This window comes from Podarcis pityusensis, assembly GCF_964106645.2.
Source record: "Podarcis pityusensis genome assembly, chromosome: 10".
NCBI classification, from domain to species: Eukaryota; Metazoa; Chordata; class Lepidosauria; order Squamata; family Lacertidae; genus Podarcis; species Podarcis pityusensis.
The window spans coordinates 61,026,440-61,053,126 of NC_138035.1; the positions used below are offsets into that span (position 1 = coordinate 61,026,440).

Below are 26,687 nucleotides of genomic sequence, written 5' to 3' on the forward strand. Positions count from 1 at the left end.
CCATGACTCTTCACCAGACTGACTCTTCTCTGCCTCTTGAACTCCATCATCCCACTCGCCAGCTTCTGATTCTTGACTTGTCTCTGCCACAGACTCTCCCAGCTCACTAAGCACTGTTACCCCTTAGCTTCCAACACCTTCTCTTCCCAATCTTCTCTCTCTGGCCACACATTGTCATCCCACCACCTCTCCCCTGGCTCTGAGCTTTCTTCCCTTGGTGGTTCCCAAGCTGGTTGCTCCCACCATTCCTCTGTGTCCAGCCAGTCCATGGCAAAGTTGTAGTCCTGGTTGAAGAAGGCTGGTGGTTAAGGCAGGTGGTTAAGAAAGCCCAACAGAGACTCCATCTCCTCAGAGTATTGTGAAAGAATGATGTCAATCAACATTTGATGATCTCCTTCTACCTTCTACACAATAGAAAGTGTCCTTTCATACTGCATCACGGTGTGGTACACTGGTTTGACATCAACTGATAGGAAGTGCCTACAGAGGGTGGTGAATACAGCACAAGATATTATGGGCTGTCCCGTGAATCCACTGGATGACATCATGGAAGAACGTTGCCTCAGGAGTGTGAGGAAAATTCTCAGGGATGATTCACACCCTGTCCAGCACTTTCTTGATCTCCTGCCATCGGGCAGAAGATATAGAAGCATGATTAGTCGCACCAACAGGGTAAAGAACAGCTTCTATCCGTGGACTGTTAGGCTGCTGAATGAAAAGGTAACAACAGGGCAACTGACTTTCGGGTTTGGTGGGTGTGCATCAGTAAACGAGGGGAATTAAGACTAAGAGCGCTGAGTGGGGGTGCTCGTGTAATCTCACTGTATACAAGTTGTACAAGTGACAATAAAATATTTCAATTCAGTACTGAACTTCATGGAGCAATGGTCAGACATGGCAGCTTCCTATGTATTTTTGAAGCATTCCATAAAAAGTAAATGCATATATACTTAAGCAATTAAAAACACTATCCAGGAGAAAACAGGTTTATTTTCTTTCTTTGAAGAAAACCTTTGGGTTGATTTTGACCTCCCCACACCCTAGAGAGAACTGAAGACCATGTCAGCCAGAGGGGCTTCCCAACAAGCCTGCAGCACACAGACGTTCAGAAATCCCATTTTTGTCCTCCATCAGCTTTATAACAAGGATCATATTTCTCCTTTCAGAATTTAAGAAAAATAATTTTCCTTTACAAAGGCAATGGGCAATCCTGGAATTTCGCTGACATTTAGCTTTCCAAACAAACTCAGAAGAAGAATTAGACATTTGGCCAACTGAACAGTGACCTCACGATCTTAAGCATTTTTTTTTTTTCCAGAAGGAGCCCCTCCAGATGTCCTTTTTTATTGTGCACCCACGATTATTTGTGCTCATGGCCAGTTGCACGCAATTGTGATCTGAAAGCCATTTGCACCTGCAAGTTTTGGGATGGCCGTATTGCTTTATTTCCAGTCAGTAATGTCCCATAGCTTCCTGATGAGAGCCTGTAACTTTGCATACCATAAACGTTCCGAGAGGGAGAGGGTGTGGTTCTTCTGCTTTTATTGCATTACAACACAAGATTGTCCCTCTGGACAGCAATAATGCAGGATGCATAATTGGGGAAGTATTGTAGAACAGCTAATAAAGTGTAAGGGTGAACAGATGGTCGAGTATAAATACACCACTAATGTACTATCAGTGAGGCAAAAATACACCTGCAGAAAACAACCGCCACCCAGCAACCTGGAGGGATCTTAGCTCAGTGGGCCTTAGCTCAGTGGGGCTTACTCCCTTGTAAAAGTGCTGCAGGGTAGCAGATGCAGAATACAATGGAACTACAGCCCCAATTGTGCATCCATTCCCCTAGTGCAGGCTTCCTCAAACTTGGCCCTCCAGCTGTTGTTGGGACTACAACTCCCATGATCCCTAGCTAGCAGGACCAGTGGTCAGGGATGATGGGAACTGTAGTCTCAAAACATCTGGAGGGCTGAGTTTGAGGAAGCCTGCCCTAGTGCAATGGCAATCAAATGAAGGGTGTTGGAAGTAGAACAGCAGGGATTATTCACCTTGTAATTTAAGAATTAATTGCATCAGTGTTGAAGTCAACTAGCGAAGAAGGGAGGTGGGATGGAGGTGTTGCTTAGCAGGCAAGCAGAGTGACATAATATTCAGTGAGGTGGCATGTGCTCTCATTGGCTACATAGTTCTCTGGGGTTCCCCCCCCCCCCACCGCACCGTATATTTAGTTGAATGACTCCCTGCTATGTACAAGGGCTGAAGTAAGAAAGGCAAAACATCTCTGTCCATCTCAAATTATACACTGCTTTTGTTCAGTTTGCTCGGTGAACTGTTATCAAGACTTTTCTCTCTGGACTCTTCCTGCATGATTTAAGTGAGTTTGCTAACAGCGAGGGCATACTGGCAAGCTCTGCCCCCTCCAATACATTGTGGTTTCCATCTTTTCAGTTCTCTGTGCGTTGAAAAGCATTATTCTGAAGCAGAGAGCTTCCTATGCTTGTGAAAGATTCTTGCATGTATAAAAATCCTGCATAATCAAAGGAGGGGGGTCCCCACTTCAGATAGGGCCCCCCCCTTCAGCATGCCCCACTCTTCCTACCATGATTGTCAGCAGATAAAGGAAAATAATTCCCAAATAGGACTTAGAGCACTACCAAGATTTTTGAAGCGTCAAATACAACAAAACCTCTAGATCGTATACAGTGGTACCTCGGGTTAAGTACTTAATTCATTCCGGAGGTCCGTTCTTAACCTGAAATAGTTCTTAACCTGAAGCACCACTTTAGCTAATGGGGCCTCCTGCTACCGCCACGCAGCCGGAGCACAATTTCTGTTCTCATACCTGAGGTACTATTTCTGGGTTAGATGAGTCTGTAACCTGAAGCATATGTAACCCGAGGTACCACTGTATTTTATTTAAATATATTGTACAGTGGTACCTCGGGTTAAGTACTTAATTCGTTCCGGAGGTCCGTTCTTAACCTGAAACTGTTCTTAACCTGAAGCACCACTTTAGCCAATGGGGCCTCCCACTGCTGCCACGCTGAGGGAGCACGATTTCTGTTCTCATCCTGAAGCAAAGTTCTTAACCCGAGGTACTATTTCTGGGTTAGCGGAGTCTGTAACCTGAAGTGTATGTAACCTGAAGCATATGTAACCCAAGGTACCACTGTATATATTTTCCCTATGGAACCAACTCCCCTCTTGAGTTATGGCAAGTTCCAACACTGTATTTTCAGCACTCGTTTTTCACCCATTTATTTTCCCATGTATTCTACCCATTTCTTTTCTTTCCCAAGCCTTTCCGGGTACTTAATATCGGTTTGTTCTTAATGTGTTGCGGTGGCTCCTTGTTTCTCTTATTATCGCAGTGTGTGCACTGGCTTCCCTTGTGGTTTTGTTTCTGCGTGATACACGACTTAATGATTTTAATGAAAAGCAGCAGAAAACATACAATCAATCAATCAATCAATCCATCCATCCATCCATCCATCCATCCATCAAATCATCCAGGATCACATGCCTACATGCACACCCCAAACCTAAGCTGTTCAGTATGGACTAATCAGGTGATTATCATTCAGCTCATCCACTGTGCTAGCAGTAATGATAACAGCGTTTAACTTTGGGGCTGTAAGAGAATTGGTCTATTTCCCGACACTCAATTGTGCTCAACACAGGTAGTTATGATCTACATAGAATTTATGATGACAAGAGCAAACGTATCGGTGTAGGTGAAACTGCACTCTCTTCTTACCGTTACTGAGTTGTTATGAAAGAGTGTGATTTGTAAGGCCAATTAGCAAAGGCCACTTCCTTCACAGCAAGGACTAGGAAGCCAGTGTCTTGATCTGTAGACGCATCAATGTTACGAGAACTGCCCCCCCCCATGTGAGCCTTCTAATATGCCCCAGGAGGAGGCCCAAGCAAAGTGCACAGACTGGGTTGAGTCTGCTGCCTAGGCTTAGCCAGCCTCCTAGCCTGCCCGCGACAGGCCAATTTTGCAGGCAGGCTTGCATCCGCAGCCAAGGTCATCAAAGGTAAGCTGTAAAGTCTCCAATGGCTGGGGGCTGCTACCAAATAGTGTCCCGTCGTTGGGTTGAATCGGTAGAATGGCACTGGTCCACAACACTGCCGTGCCTGAGAGGCCAAATGTAGTTCTCTAAAATAATTTTTTGCATGAAGAAGACCCTGAAAAGAGCCAGTGTGGTGTAGTGGTTAAGAGCGGTAGACTCAAAATCTGGTGAACCAGGTTCGCGTCTCCGCTCCTCCACATGCAGCTGCTGGGTGACCTTGGGCTAGTCACACTTCTTTGAAGTCTCTCAGCCCCACTCACCTCACAGAGTGTTTGTTGTGTGGGAAAAAGGGAAAGGAGAATGTTAGCCACTTAGAGACTCCTTTGGGTAGTGATAAAGCGGGATATAAAATCCAAACTCCTCTTCTCCTTCTGAAGAGCCAAACAATAAATAGAGCAAAAATACTGTTGGGACAATGCTAATTTGACTGTAGAGTCAAGACGCTCTATGGCCCATATGCATGGAATCCTGAGAAGATTTCTGTCTAATCCAGCACTCATCACATGTAACAGGAAGAGGATGAGTGACAACTTGACTGGTTCCTGCTACTATTGTTTGCTTGTTATATTTCCATACCACCCGTCATACGAAGTTGCATTACAGGACTAATTTTGACATTGACTGAGTTCAGTCTTGAATAGAGCCTACATGAAGTGCCAAGGATCCAGGGGATTGTAGTGACCAGGCACAGCACCATCAGTGACCCATTAAGCACTCCAACTCAATGGTGTAATGTTGGGAAATGTTGGTCACTTCTCCTATCTGGGCAGTTATCTTTCCACAAGGGTAGACATTGATGCTGAAATCTAGCATCACCTGAGCTCTGCGAGGGCAGCTTTCTCCCGATTGAAGTGCAGAGTGTTGAGGACCAGGACTTTCACAGGAAAACCAAGATGCTTGTTTACAAAGCTATTGTACTACCAACCTTACTGTATCAATGGTGTCTCCGAAAAATTTTACCCATCACTTGGGAAGACAGGCGAACTAATGCCAGTGTACTGGAAGAAGCAAAGATCACCAGTGTTGAAGCAATGATTCTTCAACATCAATTTCATTGGACTGGTCATGTTATGTGGATGCCTGATTATCGTCTTCCAAAGCAACTACTCTATTCCAAACTTAAAAATGGAAAGCGTAATGCGGGTGGTCAACAAAAGAGGTTCAAATACTCTCTCAAGGCAAACCAAAAAAAGTAGTGTAAACACTGACAACTGGGAAACACTGGCCTGTGAGCGCTCCAATTGGACAACAGCCTTTACCAAAGGTGTTGTGGCTTTGAAGACAAACTCAGGACAAAAGGGAGAAATGCACTAAGAGGACGGCACACTTGGCAAACCCTCACTGTGATCAACTCCCGCCCAGAAACCTATGTCCCCACTGTGGAAGGACGGGTGGATCCAGAATTGGCCTCCACAGTCACTTACGGACTCACTGTTAAAACAGTGTTTATGGAAGACAATGTTACTCGGCTACGAGTGATTGCCAAAGAAGAAGACTGGCCGGTGGCCCAACCTGCCATCTACTCATTCACTTACTCACTGCTGGGCCCAGCTCCCATCTGTGGTGGCCAGCTAGCCAGTCACCTCCACCTCCCGGTCTTGCCTGGGATCTGGTCTAGGGCAGGCATGGCTAAACTTGGCCCTCCAGCTGTTTTGGAACTACACTTCCCATCATCCCTGACCACTGGTCCTGTTAGCTAGGGATGATGGGATCTGTAGTCCCAAAATATCTGGAGGGCCAAGTTTGGCCATGCCTGGTCTAGGGGGTCCTTCTCAAAGCCTGGTATTCTGGGCTTTGAGAACAGAGATCACTGCCTTCTTACGTTCCTATGTTTAAGCCATCCTTTTCCAAACTGAAAGATGTTTCTTCTTTCCACTGGACACTCAACAGACTTGTGCAACTTATCATGGTAGAAATGCACAATACGTAGAAAGTATGAAAAGAGGAAGTGTAGACAGGACACACTTCCTGCCCCCTATTTCTGTGCGTTCTCTGATGTAGTCCTTATTTTCAAAAAGGCCAATATGAATTGCTAGGGAAACACCAATGTCTTAGATAGAATTTCACCATCTGAAACAATGAGTTCTAAATGAATTTCAGTGAAACAGAAATCTTAAAATCCAGATCATTGTAGCACAGCACCAAAAGCAAAAGTGATAGAGAAGACACAGAAGAACTCCTAAGTAAAAGAGAAAGATCTCCATAGCCGGAGAAACAATTTGTCTTCCAGCCAGGGATAAAAGCTTTTTTTAAAAAAAAAAAAAAAATCTACAAAATATGCATATTGCTGCAAACTCAATTTATAGTGATTGTATCACAGCTTGTAATTTGCATTTAAATCAGGCATCTTTTTTGCAGAAAGAGAAAGAGAGAGACATAGCAGTCTTTCTAAGTATTACAGAGGCACAAACCAATGCATATTTTTCTCAAATGAGTAATGAAGAGTGGTGCTTTCAGTCTAGAATTAGCACTGATTTCCAGCAACTCTATAAGTAGTTCTCAAGGTAATGGAAATGTACAGAACATTTGGATAGGTAAGAGAGTAAGTTGTTATCACAAGTTTTAAAATGTTCCGGTTCTCAGCAGAAGTCCAGAAGAAGTCTTTAGCAAATCTGAAGTGTGATTTCACTGTATAGATGATCAACAGAAAAACAGTAGAATAGAATGCAAAACATAACATTTCCATTTTCTACATAGATAGAATCTGGTCTATGTTAAGCAGTCAGCATGCCTAGGAAAATGTGTGCATAAAAATGAAAATTTTAATGAAAATGACGAATGGAAAGTTGCTTGCAAAAATATGTACAAGAGTCAAAATTGCATATAAAAGTATATTTACTAGGAGAAATTTGCACTGAAATGCTGGCACTTCTTCAGGGGGGTCTTTTTTATCTGCAAAATGCTACACAGTGTAGAGAACTGAATTTAAAAATGGAAACATGAGAAACAGAGAGATGGAAGATTGACAGATCCTTCCATCCCTAATGAATCGATCAACCATTTTCTGAAGTAGATGCTTTCTAAAATCAAGGTCTGTTTTTGTAAATTTAACCAACCTTGCAAAGTCTTCTAATTTCACTTCACTATTTGTGCACACACATGCAAAAAAAAAAGGGTTTTCAGTAGAAGCCATCATTCCCCTCTTAAGAATAGCTTTTTCCTCCTCTCCCGAGGAAGAAAAGTCACAAGAAGTGCTATTCTCAGTATGCAGTATCCTCCTAAATCAGAAGCCTCACAATTTTATTACTAGGGAGTAATTTATCTTCTCTTAAACTCCCCAGGAAACAGATCACATTGCATAATTAAAAATGTATTAAATTTGCTAGGGAAAAAATAGCAGAAGATAATTCTGGCAAATCTTTGCACATATGAATGTCTCCCATTTTAATACATTTTGTTTCAGGTTCCTTTCAAACAGTGTTCCAGTTAATCATGTGAGTTGGCCATAAAAAATAAAGTATGGTTCGCCCTTTTATTTATAGAAGGAAATGGTTTAGTGCACAAAAAGCTTCAGTTAAAGTCAACAGCAATGTGCATCTATTAGGAACGGAGGAATAATTTGTTCAGATAATGTACTCCTGGATTTTGCCATGTGGTTTTGGTGAACAAGACATGCCCGTTCTCCTGAACCTTCCTGAGAATAGGAGGACAGTATAGCTTTAGAACTGCGGTTTGCAGAAGGGCACAGTTCAGAGGCTGCAGAGTGGAGAAGCTGGGAATTATTGGAAGAGGAACAGCAGGAAAAAGAAGAAGCACCAGGGGACAGACAGCTGACAGATTCAGTGTCCTTGGAAAGCATTCCTGACCACCACCCCCTCCCAGGACCAGGCGGGCATTGAGGGTAGTAGAACAGAGAGCTCAGAGGCACAGAACTCAGATTAGCTGATACAGGGGTGAAGTAGAATAGGGACGACATAGGGGGGTGGGACTTTACTCGGAGCCAGTAGCGAAGCTGCATGCTCTGCTACCGGGGGCGGAGAGCAGGCGGGGGCAGGGCTGGTGCCCCGGGGGCATGATGCACCTCCTGGGGGCATGGCATGCCACCCGCGGGGGCATGACACGCACCCCGGGGGTGTGGGATGCCTCCCGCAAGGGCATGGTGTGCCGCCCACAGGGGCATGGAGTGTGTTCTGGGGGCATGACATGCTGCCTGTGGGGGTGTGGTGTCCGGCATGCGCAGGGCCGTGCAGCGCGTGTTGGGGGGGCCGCCGCGATAGCACCCTACTGGAATAGTGGTGCCGGGGGTGGCCCGCTTCCTCCGCACCCCTGTTCCTCCATCAGTGCTTGGAGCAACGCCATTAGCTAGATAGACTGCATTCATTTGTCTCTCTCTGTGCATAGTGAATAAATTACTTGGTAATACAGTGGTAACTCGGGTTAAGTACTTAATTCGTTCCGGAGGTCCGTTCTTAACCTGAAACCTGAAACTTAACCTGAAGCACCACTTTAGCTAATGGGGCCTCTTGCTGCTGCCGTGCCGTCGGAGCACAATTTCTGTTCTCATCCTGAAACAAAGTTCTTAACCCGAGATAGTATTTCTGGGTTAGTGGAGTTTGTAACCTGAAGCATATGTAACCTGAAGTGTATATAACCCAAGGTACCACTGTAACAGTTTTTTGGGTTTATCTGCTTCTTGGCTGCGCCCATGGGAGAGATCAGATTCCCTTGAGACATGCACATGTTGGCTTTTTGCAGTATAGTAGCGCTGCAGAGAGCTTGCTGGGGAGACCATGCATTAAAAAGGGACTCAAAAATAACTTAAACAAGGTTTTAATTACAAAAACAAAAACTCCTTTTACACTAAATACATTAACAAACAAACATCACCCAACCACCAACCCATCCCCCAGGGTAATGGGAGAGCTAGGTGCTGCTCCTTATATACTACACCCAATTGCCAACACAGCTTAATCAGTACAACCCGGCAGCACCTGCTATGTTTCACAGCTGTAACGCTGGGTCTCGTTATCTTGCTCTGGCCCTTGCTTTGGCCCCTTAAAGACATACACATCGGGTGAAACAGTGATGAACCTTTACATTTAAAGAAACCATTCAACAGCACACAGAAATACGTACAGTATTTTACAGTTGAAATGCATATAAAATGTGTATTTGACAAGAAAATGCATTGAAAAAGAATGACGGATATGTATCTCGGGGAAAATGTATCCAAAAGTGTGCACAACAAAGCCTACAATTGGGGCTGGGCAATATCTGGTTTTCAACATGGTATATCACTAGCTAAATATTGTGATATATCATGATGTCTGAAATAAGAATGGAACTATGTAAACGTGAACAGTGGGGCTGGGCAATATCTGGTTTTCAACATCGTGATATGTCACCAGCTAAACAACATAATATATCATGTCTGAAATATGGATGGAGCTATGGAGAGGCATTGGCTGGCTCCATGTTTCCCCCCACATTGTGATTTTTGCATAGTGCGTATACACACACACACACACACACACACACACACACATCGTGATATATTGCTAGGTCAAACCAATATCATGATATGGACTTCAAACTGGTTTTGGACGATATATTGATATAACACCCAGCCCTATCTACAATGGAAAAAAATGCATTGGGGGGGGGATATGCACAGAATAGGACAAAACAGACCTAGAGGTATGACTGGAAAAATGAAATGGGACAGACATAAGCTGATTTGGACAACTTTCATTAATGTCACTGCCAAAGACTATTTAGCTAATAGGGAACCCCTGAAAAACAAGAGGTATACTTAGGGATCTGTCTCCTGAGAAATCTCTATGTGGGACAAGAAGCTACAGTTAGAACTGGACATGGAACAACTGATTGGTTCAAAATTGGGAAAGGAGTACGGCAAGGCTGTATATTGTCTCCCTGCTTATTTAACTTATATGCAGAATTCATCATGCGAAAGGCTGGGCTGGATGAATCCCTAGCCGGAATTATGATTGCCGGAAGAAATATCAACAACCTAAGATATGCAGATGACACAACCTTGATGGCAGAAAGTGAGGAGGAATTAAAGAACCTTTTAATGAGGGTGAAAGAGGAGAGCGCAAAATATGGTCTGAAGCTCAACATCAAAAAAACGAAGATCATGGCCACTGGGCCCATCACCTCCTGGCAAATAGAAGGGGAAGAAATGGAGGCAGTGAGAGATTTTACTTTCTTGGGCTCCATGACCCTGATGTTGGGAAAGGAGAAGGGGACGACAGAGGACGAGATGGTTGGACAGTGTTCTCGAAGCTACCAGCTTGAGTTTGACCAAACTGCGGGAGGCAGTGGACGACAGGAGTGCCTGGCGTGCTCTGGTCCATGGGGTCACGAAGAGTCGGACACGACTAAATGACTAAACAACAACAACATACTTAGGGAAACTGAAAGGTTTTCAGGATTAGAAAAAGAACATCTAAGGGGGGAAATATGAAGGGAGGAAAAATCAAACACGGCCCATTTAGGCAAGCTTAATGGCCACAGAATGCTAGGTGTCTATTGCTGGCAGTGGGGAAAAATGAGCAACTGGCAGGGAAGGAATAAAGAACCAATCAAGAGGGCATTGATAGCACGCTGGAACACTGAGCAAGAGCATTCTACACTGCAACATTTTATTGCAATCCCCTTTTATAATTTTCTGTAAACATGCACTTCATCCAGGCAAAAACTGCACACAGAAGCAGTTACAGTAAAACAAACAAAACATTATCAGTGAAATCTTGACGGAAGGAATTCAGTGCCAAAATCCTTATTCCTTGAAGGGGAGCCAGGACTGTACAGATTCAGCCTTCCAGAATACCATCATCTGAAAGCAATTTAGAGTGAATACACACTTTATTTTAAACATATTGGACCGGATTCAACTACCCCATTCTGCTAGCGGAAGCCAGCTTCAAAGACTCCTACTAGCGTAATGGGGTTTCCCTCCTCTTCTTCCCTCAGGCTTCTCCCAAATTAACTTTGGAGGTTTGGGAGATTCCCCCAAAATAGAGTGCAGGGGAGAAAAGGGAAGACCATTCCATTGGGTGGTAATAATAATAATAATAATAATAATAATAATAATAATAATAATTTATTATTTATACCCCGCCCATCTGACTGGGCTTCCCCAGCCACTTTGGGCGGCTTCCAAAAAAATATTAAAATACTGGAATATACTTAAGTTGACACAGAAAGTAAGTTTGCTGCTTGTTCTCTCAGGAGATGATATGCATATGGAAGTCCTCATGTTGCAGACTTTTCGGGGTATGTAAGGACCCCCGGAACGTATTAAGTTCGTATCTGGATGGTCCACTGTATATACGGTATATAGGGACTTTTCATGAACTTTTAATGAAACATGTTCATCATGCATTGAAAACTGGTGAATCCTAGCAGGTGGAAAGTTACACATGTCCATTAAAGAACCAGCAAACATATTGCAATCACTAAATTAGGGCTATAAGGCATTACAAAAAAAAGAGAATATCCCAATTTTGCCCTGTCTCAGAGGGTGAGGAAATCATATATTCTAATTAATTCCATTAATTAATTTTTAGATCTTGATTACATAAGCCGAGCTTGTCAAAACTATATTCCTTAAATTAATGGGAAGTGGGTATCGTCATTCCCTTAAGTGAATTTGAAAAATCTCAGCCTTCAGCATTGCCACAAGGATGCAGAGGGAAATCCAATTAAACTGAACTGCAAAGTATAGTTTTGTGCATAGTTTTTAATGCAGATGTCTTACGCTCATGTAAACAGTTTGGAGGGGAGGGACGAACCCCTTGCTGAAGTAGCAGAACATTATGTTTATTAACACCAGCAAGAGTAAGAAGTAAAATAGCCCTTTTTTGCAATAAGATCCTGAAAAATATGTTGCACTTTTAACAGGTTCTGCAATAACTGGTGAAATTGCTTAATTCTTTTCCCCTGGAATTCTTTTTAATGCTCCTGCAATATTAATGCACTGGAGAATTTTGTGTGGCAATGATTCACATGTATCTAAGCCTTTGTTGCTCAATTTGGGTATTTCATATTAATTACAGTTTGCAAGTTAAAATGCACTCATCGATGGAGTTCAGCTCCAGGCTGAAGGTCTGACCTGGAGCAGACCCTGCATACAGCCAGTGTGGTGTAGTGGTTAAGAGCGGTAGACTCGTAATCTGGTGAACTGGGTTCGCTTCCCCGCTCCTCCACATGCAGCTGCTGGGTGACCTTGGGCTAGTCACACTTCTCTGAAGTCTCTCAGCCCCACTCACCTCACAGAGTGTTTGTTGTGGGGGAGGAAGGGAAAGGAGAATATTAGCCGCTTTGAGACTCCTTCGGGTAGTGATAAAGCGGGATATCAAATCCAACTCTTATTCTTTTCTTCTTTTATGTTTTATGGAAAGCAAGGCTATTCAGCAGCAGAAGCAGAAGCAGGAGAATTCATAGAACCATAGAATTGGAGAGTTGGAAGGGACCCCAAGAGTCATCTAATCCAATCCCTGCAATGCCAGAATCTCAGCTAAAACATCCATAACAGATGGCCATCCAACCTCTGCTTAAAAACCTCCAAGGAAGGAGAGTCCTCCTCCAAGGAGGGAGACCATTCCTCTGTCAAACAGCTCTTCCTGTCAGAAAGTTTTTCCTGATGTTTAGTCAGCATCTTCTTTCTTGAAACTTGAAGCCATTGGTTCAAGTCCTACACTCCAGAGGAGGAGAAAACAAGCTTGTTCCCTCCTCCATGTGATAGCCCTTGAGATATTTAAAGATGGATATCACATCTCCTCTCAGTCTCCTCTTTTCCAGGCTAAGCATACCCAGCTCATTCAACCATTTCCAGACCCTTTATCATATTGGGAATTACTGACACAGGCTGCAGCCACACCAAACACAAGAATCCTGAGAACTGCAGTTTACCTGTCCCAGAGCCGCAATTGTCATGATCCTCAACAAACCACAGTAATATATGGAGCTTACTTTAAATTTTATCAGTTTTTTATTTAATAAAATGCATATACCTATTGACGGGGGGGGGGGGGGGAACACACCTCAAAATTATTTACAAAAAGAATTCAGCAATGAAAATAAACAGAAGCAAAGATAAGCCCCTAACGAGATTATAGAACATGTCAGCATTCTATATATCCGAATGGGCTCACCTAAACTGAAATGTTTTTTGCAGGTACCAAGAAGAGTACAGTAAATGTGCTGGCCTGCTGTCAATAGGCTGTGAGTTCCAAAATGTGCTGCTGCCACACCAAAGTGTTAATTTCTTACAATTGTGGAACAAGTACAGTTGTGCCTTGGAAGCCGTTCCCGAAGTCCGTTCGACTTCCAAAACATTCAGAAACCAAGGCGCAGCTTCCAATTGGCTGCAGGAAGTTCCTGCAGCCAATCGGAAGCTGCCTCGGACGTTCAGGTTCCAAAAAACATTCGCAAAACGGAACACTCACTTCCGGGTTTGTGGCGTTCAAGAGCCAAAACATTCGACTCACAAGGCATTCGGGATCCAAGGTACGACTGTATTATGTGGCACATGTAACAGTACCAGTTCCACAGTTTGAAGCTGTTGGGTGGGGATATATGGAATAAGGGGAATGTCAGGGACACGGGTGGCACTGTGGGTTAAACCACAGAGCCTAGGACCTGCCAATCAGAAGGTCGGCGGTTCAAATCCCCGCAACAGGGTGAGCTCCCGTTGCTCGGTCCCTGCTCCTGCCAACCTAGCAGTTCGAAAGCATGTCAAAGTGCAAGTAGATAAATAGGTACCGCTCCGGCGGGAAGGTAAATGGCATTTCCGTGCACTGCTCTGGTTCGCCAGAAGCTGGCCACATGACCCGGAAGCTGTACGCCGGCTCCCTTGGCCAATAAAGCGAGATGAGCGCCGCAACCCCAGAGTTGGACACGACTGGACCTAATGGTCAGGGGTCCCTTTACCTTTACCTTTATGGCATGTGCATAGCCTTAAACTGGGATCTCGGAGCTTTAAATGTTAGGCAGCAGCCAATGCACTATATGTTCTATCAGTGAAGGAATTTCTGATGGTGCAACAGAACGTGTTCCCTCTCCTTACCTCTGTTTGCCCTGGGCCCTCCCCATATCTGATCCAGAGGATTAGGGAAGACTTTGGAACAGATTTAGGGAGTGTCAAGGGGACACACTGGCAGAGGAGGGAAAGTTGTGTTGCATAGCCCAAAGTCTCTGCACTGAAAGAACAAGTGCATTGAATATTGAATTTAAAAATAAAATTACCTGCTTTAAAGAATGAAAAATTGGACAGTCCTAGCTACATCAACAGATTCTGCTGGCACAACAGCATTCATTGATTTGCTTTCCCAAAAGACTATCCTATATGAGTCAAGGCCAGACAGAGATTCAGGCCGACACGGTGACTTGTGGGGGTGGAGATGGCTTTTCAAGTCCCCACTGCTACTGATAGACCTTTCTGATCCAGATCTCATACACATTCAGCAGGGAAAGAACGAAAGTTATAATGACACTGTGTTAAAATGCTTTTTCTTTGTGACAGTGTAAGTAATCGTTTAACTTCGAATTCAAGCACAACAAATTCATTTACAATTTTCCCAACACAAACGCCTCAGAAAAGAAAGATTACAAAGATCCCTGTTATCACCAGGGATTTGTCTATTTAAAGAAAAAGGCAATATTAGTCTTTTAAAACATTTGAGCCAATCACCCACCTGTCAAACTAAAAAGAATATTTCTTGCTAAGTGCAAAATTATCATCGTCTTTTCAGGTACATATCATAGTGGCAAGTAGTATGACATTTACAAATTTTTGAACGTGTATGGACTTTTCCCTCAGCCATATATTAATTTCAAACATTTCAGATGTCAACCAGCAGTACAGATGTTTAACGTCTTCTTGCATACTTTGGGTTTCCCATGCACACATACACTCAAGACATATTCTCCAAAATTTAAGCTGATGCATATCTATCTATCTATCTATCTATCTATCTATCTATCTATCTACCTAGCTATTTATCTCTCTATCACACTACCAGCTACAATTTGGTTGCATTACCAAATTACTGTCTGTACATCTCCAAGGGTGTACAAAGTCTTATACAGGGCACAGAAGTGACACAACAATGTCCAGAGAGCCAGCCACTAAGTTGCTATAAATGGCTTCCTGGGATTGCTACACTACACAACACATGCAGCAGCACCAACTCTCTCAGATTACAATAGAAACATACAATACTGCCTTATAGGAAATCAAACTACTGATTCATCTACATTGTTCAGTATGGTCTGCACTGCCTGGAATCAGCTCTCCAGGGTTTCAGATAGTACAGTCTTCTGGATCCATAACAGATGCTCTTAACACTGAGCTATAGCACTTCTCTTCTGATCTACAGACCTTTCGTTTCTGCAGGGCCTCCTGCCCTTTTCTTGCTACACTTCCTTTTCTACTCACACTGCCTACCCAAACCAACATCCACGTTCAAGACTCCCATCCATACATAGTACAGTGGTACCTTGGTTCTCAAATGCCTTGGTACTCATATGCTTTGGTTCTCAAATGCTGAAAACCCAAAAGTAAGTGTTCCAGTTTTCGAACGTTTTTCAGAAGCCAAATGTCTGATGCGGTTGTCGGCTATTGTTTTCGGGGTACCTGCACCAATCAGAAGCTGCGCCTTGGTTTTCGAACGTTTTGGAAGTCAAATGTACTTTCAGAATGGATTAAGATTGGCACTTTTGTTTCTACTATTTATTTTGTGTTTTTGTTTTTGAGGGTTTTTTGGTTAATTTGTTTTAGTGACTGTGTGGAACCCAGTTCAGCTACTGATTGATTGATTGATTGATTGTGTGACTGAGGAAATGGATAAAAGCCCCGCATCCAAACAATGACTATCATCAGTGCAGGAAAGAAAAAATAATAATTTTATTTTTTATCATCTACAGTACATTCTTATTTATTTTATAGTACAGTACATTGATTATTGCTTTCATTTTATGCATCAAGGGTCTTGTTAGAAAGTAAAATTGATCTTTTAGGGGTTCTTTTTAAAAGTCTGGAACAGATTAATCCATTTTGCATTACTTTCTATGGGAAAGCGCACCTTGGTTTTGGAATGCTTTGGTTTTGGAACAGACTTCCGGAATGGATTAAGTTTGAGAACCAAGGTACCGCTGTAACCCTGAAACAAACTGTTTCCCCATCTGGCACAAAACCCTTCCCACTGTATCTCTCGCTTCTCATTTCTGAGAACTCACACCAACTTCTTTCATCTCACATGGAAAGCTTTAGAACCGTGTAGAAGATATTGCCCTCAGCATGAGGATCAGCATTCCCATGGTGAACTTTTCTTGCCTCCTAGCTGTAGCAATTAGTAAACTCATTATGCATGTCATGTTCCCGTCAGCTAAGTATTTCCCTGCCCACCAACCACAGCAGTGGCTAGTTTGTTAGCCGAGCAGAGAAAGCTCTTGACCTACAGTTTCAACCAGCATGGCAGATTCTACTAAGTCCAGACGCTCCAACATTCCTCAGATGAAAATAGGGTCATTTCTCACTCCCCCACCCCAACTGACCCTCTTCAACCCACACATTTTCAGTCTCCCTGCACTCCCAACACAAAGCATTTCCTATCAGAAGAAAGGCAAATGCCACTGCCATGACACCAATGGAAGACAACACACATACCCTCCACCATCCTGAGAAAATCCCTTAATCTCAATTTTATTTTATTTCATTCTTTGGTAGATTCACCAAACACACACCAAAAAAACAACACACACACACACCAATAAATAATTTTTTAGAAAGGGGCAAGATTAGATATGGATGTACAAAGCAATTAAAAATAAATAAATCAAGACTACAGTGGTACCTCGGGTTAAGTACTTAATTCGTTCCGGAGGTCTGTTCTTAACCTGAAACTGTTCTTTACCTGAAGCACCACTTTAGCTAATGGGGCCTCCTGCTGCCGCCACACAGCCGGAGCACAATTTCTGTTCTCATCCTGAAGCAAAGTTCTTAACCTGAGGTACTATTTCTGGGTTAGCGGAATCTGTAACCTGAAGTGTATGTAACCCGAGGTACCACTGTACTTGAGCTCCAAATGAATCCCTCTTTCTTCCCACCCAGGGCAGCCCTGCCTTCTTGCCTCCCTTCAGAGCCAACTTGTGGGGCTGGGCCTCAGTGGTGGCAGTCTCTGCTCCTCCTCACTCACTCACAAGCAACCACTACAAGCTGCCCAAGGGAGGAGGCCAGTAGCAGCAGCCATGGAGAGGCAATGGGATGCTCCCTCACCGCCGCCACTGCTTGGTACAAGCACCAGCTCATCCTCCTTCCTGAGCTCAGTGGCGACGGCATTGGCAGGGGAAATAGGGGCATTCCGGGATCAAATCAGAAGCTGGGATGGCTTTGTAATTCCAGGACTGTCCTTGGAAAATCAGTCCGCTTGCAGGGTATGTATCAGGGGTGGGAGAACCCTTTTTGGCCTGAGGGTTTTTAATTTTTGATTGAAGTTTTTAATTTTTGATGTCTTACAGTGGATGCTCGGGTTGCGAACATGATCCGTGCGGGAGGCACGTTCGCAACCCTCAGCGTTCGCAACCCGTGACCTGCATGTCTGCACACACGCAGGTCATGATTCAGTGCTTCTGCGCATGCACACACACAGAAATCACACAACCTGTGTCTGTAACCTGAGGTATGACTGTAGTGTGTTTTAATTTTTTGGAAGCTGCCCAGAGTGGCTGAGGAAACCCAGTCAGATTGATGGCATATAACAAATTGTTGTTGCTATTATTCTTATCATCATCCTCTTCTGGATAAACATCCCGGCGGAGATGGAGCGCACAATGTCCTACAGCAATAGCGAGAAAGCAAGTGCGGTCGACAACGAAAGTGGACAGAGCATCCGATCTGAATTTCAACTCTGTGTGATGTAGGTCTCTGTCCTTCTCTGCCAGGTAAGCAGGAGGCACGATGAAAGTTCAAGGGCCCTTTCCAGGCAGGCAAAAACAGTCAAAGGGGGTGTAAAGCAGAAATGGTGAGAGGTGTGGCCTAGGTAAGGTGTTGTGGCTGGGGAGAGGGCGTGGCTTGGGGACAGTCCCAAGAGTCAGATGGAGAGGCTTTCATTCTGCGGGCTTGAATTTCCTCACTCCTAGAAGAACCGTCAATACGACCTATAGCAAGTGAGATTGGAAAATAAACTGTGTGGAAATAAAAATATTAACTAAAGCCTTTGTTTTTGGAAATATCTGGAAAGAAAATAAAAGGCTCTCTTGTGACGCAGTTTTTAATCGGGATCCACCATTATGAGACAGACTATGTTGCAAGATTAATAGTCATAGGGGGAGGCGAGCCATTACTCTGTTATCATGTTTGTATTCTAAGTTCGACTTGGCAAATCTTCCCTGGAAGGCTAATTTATGGTGCAACTTGTCTGGGAAAATTAATGAGCAAACGCCTAGATTTTATTTCATCGGAACTGAGAAAGATGGCGTCTGCCACCCGAGGAGGACTTTTGGATCAGCGTGTGAAGATTTATTGCAAACAAAAGACTTACCAGCTTTAAAAAAAAGGGAGAGCCTTAAAGAGTTCACACAGAAGCATAATATTGCTTACTTTAACTCACCTGTGGAAACAAGTCAGAGGCTATTAAGAAGAAAAAGGATAACCACAAGAAGATTGAAAGATGGGACTGGTGATCACTAAAAGCAGCAGAAATATGAGATGATTGGACCCTACTGAACTCGAAGCATGGGAAGCCCCAACAAAAATTTATAAGTTGGCAAAATATTTGGACTTATGATATGTATTGGTATAATTTGGAATAATTAATGTGATATGATTGGATTGTTAAATGGAAAACTTAATAAAAATTATTTAAAATAAATGAATTTCCTCACTCCTGTTCTAAATGCAGGTGGGGCAGAATGCCTGAAGCACAACGTGTTGAGCATGAGATCTGGACTGGCTTGTCATAACTGCAGAATAACCCCTTTCTCAAACAACTCTAAACTTTCCAAACCGCAGAACAATTACACACGCACACCCCACTCAACCCCTTCCCACTGACAGATGATCTGGCTCCTCCGTATTATGAGCAGAGAGTAAGAGAGAGTTCAGAAGGTGCTAAATGTTTCCCCTTAATAATAAGCCAGAGCGTTCTGCCTTGTCGTTTTTTATTCTCTCCCTTAACCGCCTGTCAAAAGAGGCAGCTACTTCCCATCAAGACTCATGTTGATGCTTCACTGGCCACAAGCAGGGATAAAACCTGTCCTCCAGCATTCCACACATCCCATTAAGGGGACGGATTGGATTTTGTAATAAGAATGTTGCAATAACCGAACCAAGCAAAAAAAGCCAGCCCCCTAGAGAGACTTTGTTTAATCATTCTCCGCTGCCAGACTTTGAGAAATGAAAGGCCAGCCGCTGCTCTTTTCCCTGCTTGCGGCTCAGGCTCCCTGGCTGTCACTTCTCTGGGACACATGATGCTCAAACGAGGCACAAAAATATATATGAGAAAGATTAGGGAGAAGGAAGCCTCAATTTACCAACAAACATTTTGATAAACCGAGGAAAGGGAGGAAATGCTGAAAAGGGAGCAGCGCTGGCAATCCGAGTGAGAGCTTGGTAAAAACGCCATTCGTCTTCAGGGATGTCTTGATCAAGGCAACTCTTCCATGTTCCCATCATGTCAGTGGAAGAGAGATGGTGCTGGTGGTGTAGCTCGCTGGATGCTGCATGCTGGATCTTCCTCCTTTGGCAAGAGCCATTGTGTGTGTTCCTGTGTGTGTTTCTGTGTGTAATTTTTTCCCCATAGCGTAAGTTACCGTATTTTTCTCTCTATAGGACGCACCCGACCATAGGACTCACCTTGTTAATAGGGGAAGAACAAGGGGAAAAAATTCTCCCCCTCTCTGCTCAGCGCCCCTTCAGCGAAGCGGCAGGAGAAATGGAGCCCCTTCCATTTCTCCTGCCGCTTTGCTTAAGGGGCGCTGCACAGAGAGGGGGAGATTTTTTTTCCCTTGTTCTCCCCCTCTAAAACAAGGTGTGTTCTGTGCTGTCAAGGTGCGTTCACCCGAAGCCTACAGCTACCTTGGAAGCCTGGAGAGCGAGAGGGGTCACTGCGCACTGACCCCTCTCGCTCTCCAGGCTTCAGTGAAGGCAACCTGAAGCCACAGGAGCGCGGAGGGAGCGCTCACTCTGTGCTTCGGAGGCTTTGCGTTGCTATCGCTGAAGCCAAGGAACCTGCATTCGCTCCATAGGACGCACACACATTTCCCTTTAGTTTTTGGAGGGGAAAAAGTGTGTCCTATAGAGCGAAAAATACGGTACCTTTGTTACTCAATAAAAAATATTTTTAAAAAAGTTGCTTTTGTTACTCAACCATTACATTCCAATTCAACAAAACTACTGTATTGACTTCCCAGCTCACCCAAAATCGATGTTTATAATACAAATTACATACAATTGTGTTTCATGGTTCCGTCTTATCTAATTTCATCCTCTCTAACAAGTCTCTTGGTATACTCTGCTGTTTTCTTACACTTCAAACCCCGCTGTGGTCTTTGCTTATGGGAAATAACTTTTTATATGGGCTAGAAAGAGTTTCCAGTCTTCTTTAAAAGATTCTGAATTTGTATCTTTTGTCAGCGCCATCCATTTCGCCATCTCTGCATATTGCAAGATTTTCACCAACCATTCTTCCTTTGAGGGTGTTCTCGCCTCCTTCCATTTCTGAGCATAGAGAATCCTTTCCGTGGTAGTCACAAATATAAATACCATTGAGGTTTTCTTTGGGATTTCACTGTCTAGCAACCCTAGGAAGAAATATTCTGACCTCTTGGGAAAAGTCACTTACTCCCCCCCCCCTTAATTTCATTAATGATAAGGGCTGTTGCTGATGCCTACCCTGCTGCCCATTTTTATCCCCCGTCCACTGGCCTGGCCCTCCAAGAATCACCGGAAAGCTCAGTCTAGTTCAGGGGTGAGGAGCCTTTCTCACACCGAGGGCCACAATCCCATCTGAACAATCTTCTGCGGGCCACATGCCAGAGATGGGCGGGGCCAGAGGCAAAAGTGGGTGGAGCAACCAATTTATAAAAAAAACTTTGTACAGTAGTGTGTAGTTTTTACACATACTCCTCCCAACCATCTATCCAGAGAAGCAGGAACCATTGTAAGAGTTTAAGGAGACATACCAGACAGGCAAAAATGCCTAGGATGAGAAGAAATGTGCTCTACATGGGGCTACCTTTGAAGGTGACTCAGAAACTACAACTAATCCAGAATGTGGCAGCTAGACTGGTGACTAGGAGCGGCCACCGGGACAATATAACACCAATCCCAAAGGATCTACACTGGCTCCCAGTATGTTTCCAAGCACAATTCAAAGTGTTGGTGCTAACCTTTAAAGCCCTAAATGGCCTGAAGGAGCGTCTTCACCCCCATCGTTCAGCCCAGACACTGAGGTCCAGTGCCGAGGGCCTTCTGTCAGTTCCCTCCCTGTGAGAAGTGAGGTTACAGGGAACCAGGCAGAGGGCCTTCTTGGTCGTGGCGCCTGCCCTGTGGAACGCCCTCCCATCAGATGTCAATGAAATAAACAACTATTTGTCTTTTAGAGGACACCTGATGTCAGCCCTGTTCAGGGAAGTTTTTAGTGGCTGATATTGTATTGTGTTTTTAATATTTTGTTGGGAGCTGTCCAGAGTGGCTGGGGCAACCCAATCAGAAAGAATTATTATTATTATTATTATTATTAGAGTGAAGTGAAAAATGTGTCCTGAGGAGAGGAAATGTGGCCTGGGGAGAGGCCTAACACTCCACACCCCTGTTTTATTACATCTTCACATTTGGGCATTTTTAGAATCAGTATTTTCTCACTTCCATTTGCCACCACTGTCCCAGGAAATATTAATATTCAGCTCAGATGTGTACTACATGTGATCTATGCAGATGCCTAATATAAACCTGTGACATGTTATTGTGGTACTGCGTTGACCTTTTCATTATGCTGCATTTCAACCGACAGTCCGTTCCTTTTTCTCTTCCGCATAGTTAAGGAAGTGACAAGGAGAAAGGACAGTCAAATGCATTTGCAAAATGTTTAAAGGCTCAGATTATCATAACCTAAAGCGATACAGAATTTATTCATCTTTTACTAAGAGCTGGGTTTTTTTGTTTAAGTCACCAGACCAGTCCTTCAAACAGTTCCCATTCTGTTCATCAGCAAGCTATTAAATACCTGGAAGATCAAAAAATCTTTCCAAAAATTGCATAGTGTTAAAGTAGTAGGGAATCTGTTTTAGCCTGAGCTCTGCCTTCCTTAGTGAGCAACTATTTGCCAGTGTTGGGAAGAGTGGAAGGAGCAAAAGAGGTGACTTTTGTCCTTGAACTGTAAGCTGCATTCTAGCCTTGCAAAAGTCAGGTGTTTGTTTCTACATGCAGATAAATGCCTTTCCATCCTATCCTCCACCCAGGAATCATCAAAGGACACATTGCAACCAGGCAAAAGCATGCACGGATGTTATTGGCCCAGAGATGGAAAGAAGATAAAGTCCCAACCAGAGAAGAATGGCAGATCAAGTTGATGGATTATGCCAAAATGACCAAAATGACCAGAAGAATCAGAAATCAGGAAGACCAAAATTTTAATAAGGAATGGGGGAAATTTATAACTTATCTTAAAGACCATTGTAAACAGTCAAAATCATTAGTAGGATGGGAATATCACTTGTAGTTTAATGGTGACTTTTGGACACAATGGAGAGGTAAAAGTTTTGGATTATCATAAAAGATGCAGGAGAAAATGATTGACCATAGGACCTACAAAGGAGAGGAAGGGAAGTCCAGGAGATTCTTTGGAATCTTGTTTTTATGTTGTAAGTTGGATAATGTGACTGTAGAATTTTGATTTGAAAAACCAAATAGATAAATTTTAAATAAATATATAAGCAAGTGAGAAAAGCAAAGGTAGAGTAAAGCCAGGGATGGGTGTAGCTTGATAGAGAAGGTGCTGCCTGGACAAAAACAAGAGAGTCCAGAGAGAGCCAAAGTTGCTTTTAAAAAGCACACTTTTCCAATAAATATCCCAAGGAGCGTCTGCATTAGTTGATAATACGCTAAGAATTGTGATGAGAAAACTGTGTTCTTATATCTGTGTATGAAGAGGAATACAAGTGACTGGGCAATCGAGATCTCTGAGACACAGCTTTTTCAGCTGCCGAACTGCATTTCAGCTGACCTCGACTCCTGTTTTCTTTGGTCATGGCAACTTCAGTGATTCAGAGGCACCAACTACCCAACATTGCAGGGTGGTCGCAATGTCTGAGTTGTGTGGGTACAACCATGGGATCAGTGGATTGGCTCCACCAGTGCACTCGCATGGCCCCAAGTTTGTTGCCCACACACACACACACCAGAAACGCCACTAGAGGGCAGCTCTGCACTCCTTCTACAAAACAACCAGCTGCTCCACCTTTGTTGGACCACCTTTGTTGGTTCAAATGCCCACTCACCCATAAAGGTCACTAAGTAAACTTGGCCTCTGGGCTCTCTCAAACTGGTCCACCTCACAAGGGATCTCCAACACGTCACACTGAAGTAATTGGGGAAAGGGCAGCTTGCCCAAGACTTCCCCCACCCAATCAGGGGTGGCCCATCCCATATTGGTATCTGAGGCAAAACAGGAAGATGCCACCCTTCTCCACAAACACACACACTGCCTAAGCCTTGCTTACTTGGGTTGCACAATAGCAGCTTCCAGCGAGATTTAGCAAAACCGTGCCAGAAGGAGTGATGGAAGCACTGCCCCATAGGATTCCACCACCCGAAGCAGGATGCTTCACTCCACCTCATCGGCCCTAGGTACTGTGGGTGGAAAAGTAGCAAGTATGTTGAGTGATTCTCTGTAGTGAGAGTTTCACTGAGAATAGGTTGCAAGAGTGACACTGAGCAAATTAAACTTCATGGCTGCATATTTCAGGATGCCGCAACCACCACACCCACCACTCACTGTTCTCTTTCATCATTTAATGGAGGCTTAAAAAATCCATTGTTCTTCAAGAAGACCCAATTTCCCAGACAAAAAGGAACAACTCTAATGAGCACAAGATAAAGATCAAAGAAATGGTGGAAGGGGGGGCACCTCATGCTAATGACTTAAGAACTAGGGTATGTTAGGAGTTAGTCACGTAAGGGGGAAATGGATGGACAAGATTAAGAACTTCATAAAATTGCAATGGAACAGGTATACCAATTGTAGAACTTAAACACCTAAAATTATTGATTATCACACAATGCATATTTTTCTTCCTCTCCTCGATGTGTTGTATTGCCCAAAGAGTGTTTGAGGTACCGTTTGCCAATGTAAAAGCACTGAAAGGCAGGCTCACCGTGTGTGCAGAATGTGAGGCCTGCAAGTTCACAATTGACCTGTGGAATCCAGAAGACAACATAGTGTAGTCACCACGTCATGAGGGAGCCATATATCCTTGAGAACACTACATTCTTACACCCACTCTCTAGTATAAAAGTACTTAATGACCCTGTCTTATTGCACACTGAACCAATAGGAGGTACATACACAGTCTACGTCAGGGCTGGGGAACCTGTGATCCTTCAGGTTTTGTTGGACTACAGGTCCCATCATCCTTGACCACTGCCTGGGTTGATGAGAATTGGAGTTCAAGAGAGAAATCGGAGACGCCACAGCATCCTCATCTCTTGTTAACCATCAAAGATTTAACTACCACTGCTACCTTCCAAACCAGGCCTAGGAATTAGCTTGCCTTTTGTGACTGCCACTTTTAATTTACATGGGTTCCTGGTCAAAACATTTCCTTCCTAACTGGGTGCAAAAATGTCACACTGAGAGACAAATGAGAAACAAAACCAGCCACCACATGCGCAACTTCCCTCAAAAGGTATCTGCAGGGGCTAATTATTCCATGCAGGTCTAAGCCGGCAGAACCAAGCTCAACAGTTTACCAACTTGCCAGCTCTAAACACAGTTGTTGCTTTTTAAAAAACAAAACAAAACAAAAAACTGATGTCCACTTACCAGTTTCCCTCGAGATCTGTGTGAATGCTTCGACGCCACTCTCTCCATAGTTCCCCTCTGAAGCCAGTGTCGAAACATAGTTCCATCCAAGTGCTGTCACAATATCAACCATGGCTTGGGCTTGATAAGAGTCGGGTGGGACCACCCGGGAGAAAAAGTCATACCTGGTGTTATCACTTAACTCTGGTGCTGTAGATGCATAGCTGATTTGAGGTATCTGCAGGGGGAGGAACAGAACAAAGGTAGTTTTTACATCTCTGAAGCGTAAATTACAAGCCAAGTGTGATCTCCAATGTAAGTCATCCACAAAGGAAGCACCTTGATTTCAACAGGTCTACTCAGGGTATCCCCTTCATGGATCACTGCCTTGTCGTGGCGAAGGGGATTGAATAACTCCAAGAAACTATTTGCTATGCCATCCAGGGCCACCCAAGACGGACCAGTCATTAGCCGAGAGTTTGGACTAAATGTGATCCACCTGGAGAAGGAACTGGCAACCCACTCCTGTATTTTGCCATGAGAACTCCATGGACATAAAATAGGAGAAGTTTTGAGAAGAAAGTGAGAGTTTCCAATGCATGCTCTGGTTCATGGGGTCACGGAGAGTCGAACACGACTAAGACGACTAAACAACAAACAACTCAGGGTATAAGGTAAAGGTAAAAGACCCCTGGGTGGTTAAGTCCAGTCAGACTTCATTATGGGGTGTGGCACCCAGCTCCTGCCAACCTAGCAGTTCGAAAGCATACCAACGTAAGTAGATAAATAGGTACCACTGCAGCAGGAAGGTAAATGGTGTTTCTGTGCACTTTGGCACTCATCACAGTGTCCTGTTGTGCCAGAAGCAGTTTAGTCATGCTGGCCACATGACCCAGCAAGCTATCTGTGGACTCCGGGTCTAACTAACATTGAAAATCTGCTTTAACTAAAGTTAGCAATCAAAACTAAGCTGGAAATTATCAGTAAACCTTTTGAGGCACAAATACCAATAATAAACCTGTGATTTTATGGATACACATCAACAGACATGCAAACGTTTATACCCGAAACAAAGTATCTTTTTATAATATACAAGAATAAAATAAATATTTTAAAAATCTAATCTAAAAAGAAACGGGAGCAAAGAGAAGGGAGATGGAAAAAAGAAACAGAAGAAAGAAAAAGAAAATTTGAAAGGGGGGAGGATAAAAAGACTTCTGATTCCCTGTCTGTCAGCTAAATATAGTAACTTGTTCAAAGTATTCACTCAAATTGACAACCAACTATTTTCTAAAAGCCAATATTATTTCAATCTTCAAATCCAGATATTACAAGTTAATTTTCTTTTTCATAGAAAGTGTTTCAGATATTCAATAACTGAGGTTTATTCATTTCAGTGGGGCCTACTCTGAGTAGGACTTAGTTAGGAAGGCTGCTTTATACCAAGTAAGATCTGTTGGCCCATTTAGCTCAGTTTTGTCCGCACTGACTGCCTTGCCAGGATTTCAGACTTGGTTCTCTCTCAGTCCTACCAGGGGGTGCACCTGGGGTGTTGTGCATGAAAAGCAGATGAATACAAGCCAAAGTGCACATGTTTCTAAAGACAAAAAATGTGTTCCAAAGC

The 26,687-nt window shown here is 43.6% G+C and overlaps 1 protein-coding gene across 4 annotated transcripts in view; it reads right to left on the bottom strand.

The window, feature by feature from the left end:
- The window catches only part of GRM8 (glutamate metabotropic receptor 8), a 562,041-nt gene that overhangs the window by 399,770 nt on the left and 135,584 nt on the right, over positions 1 to 26,687 (bottom strand). For all 4 annotated transcript variants that reach the window (XM_081023540.1, XM_081023537.1, XM_081023539.1 and 1 more), the window contains exon 3: positions 25,085 to 25,301. In XM_081023540.1, the coding sequence (XP_080879666.1) occupies positions 25,085 to 25,301 (217 nt within the window). The remainder of the gene's footprint in view (positions 1 to 25,084; positions 25,302 to 26,687) is intronic.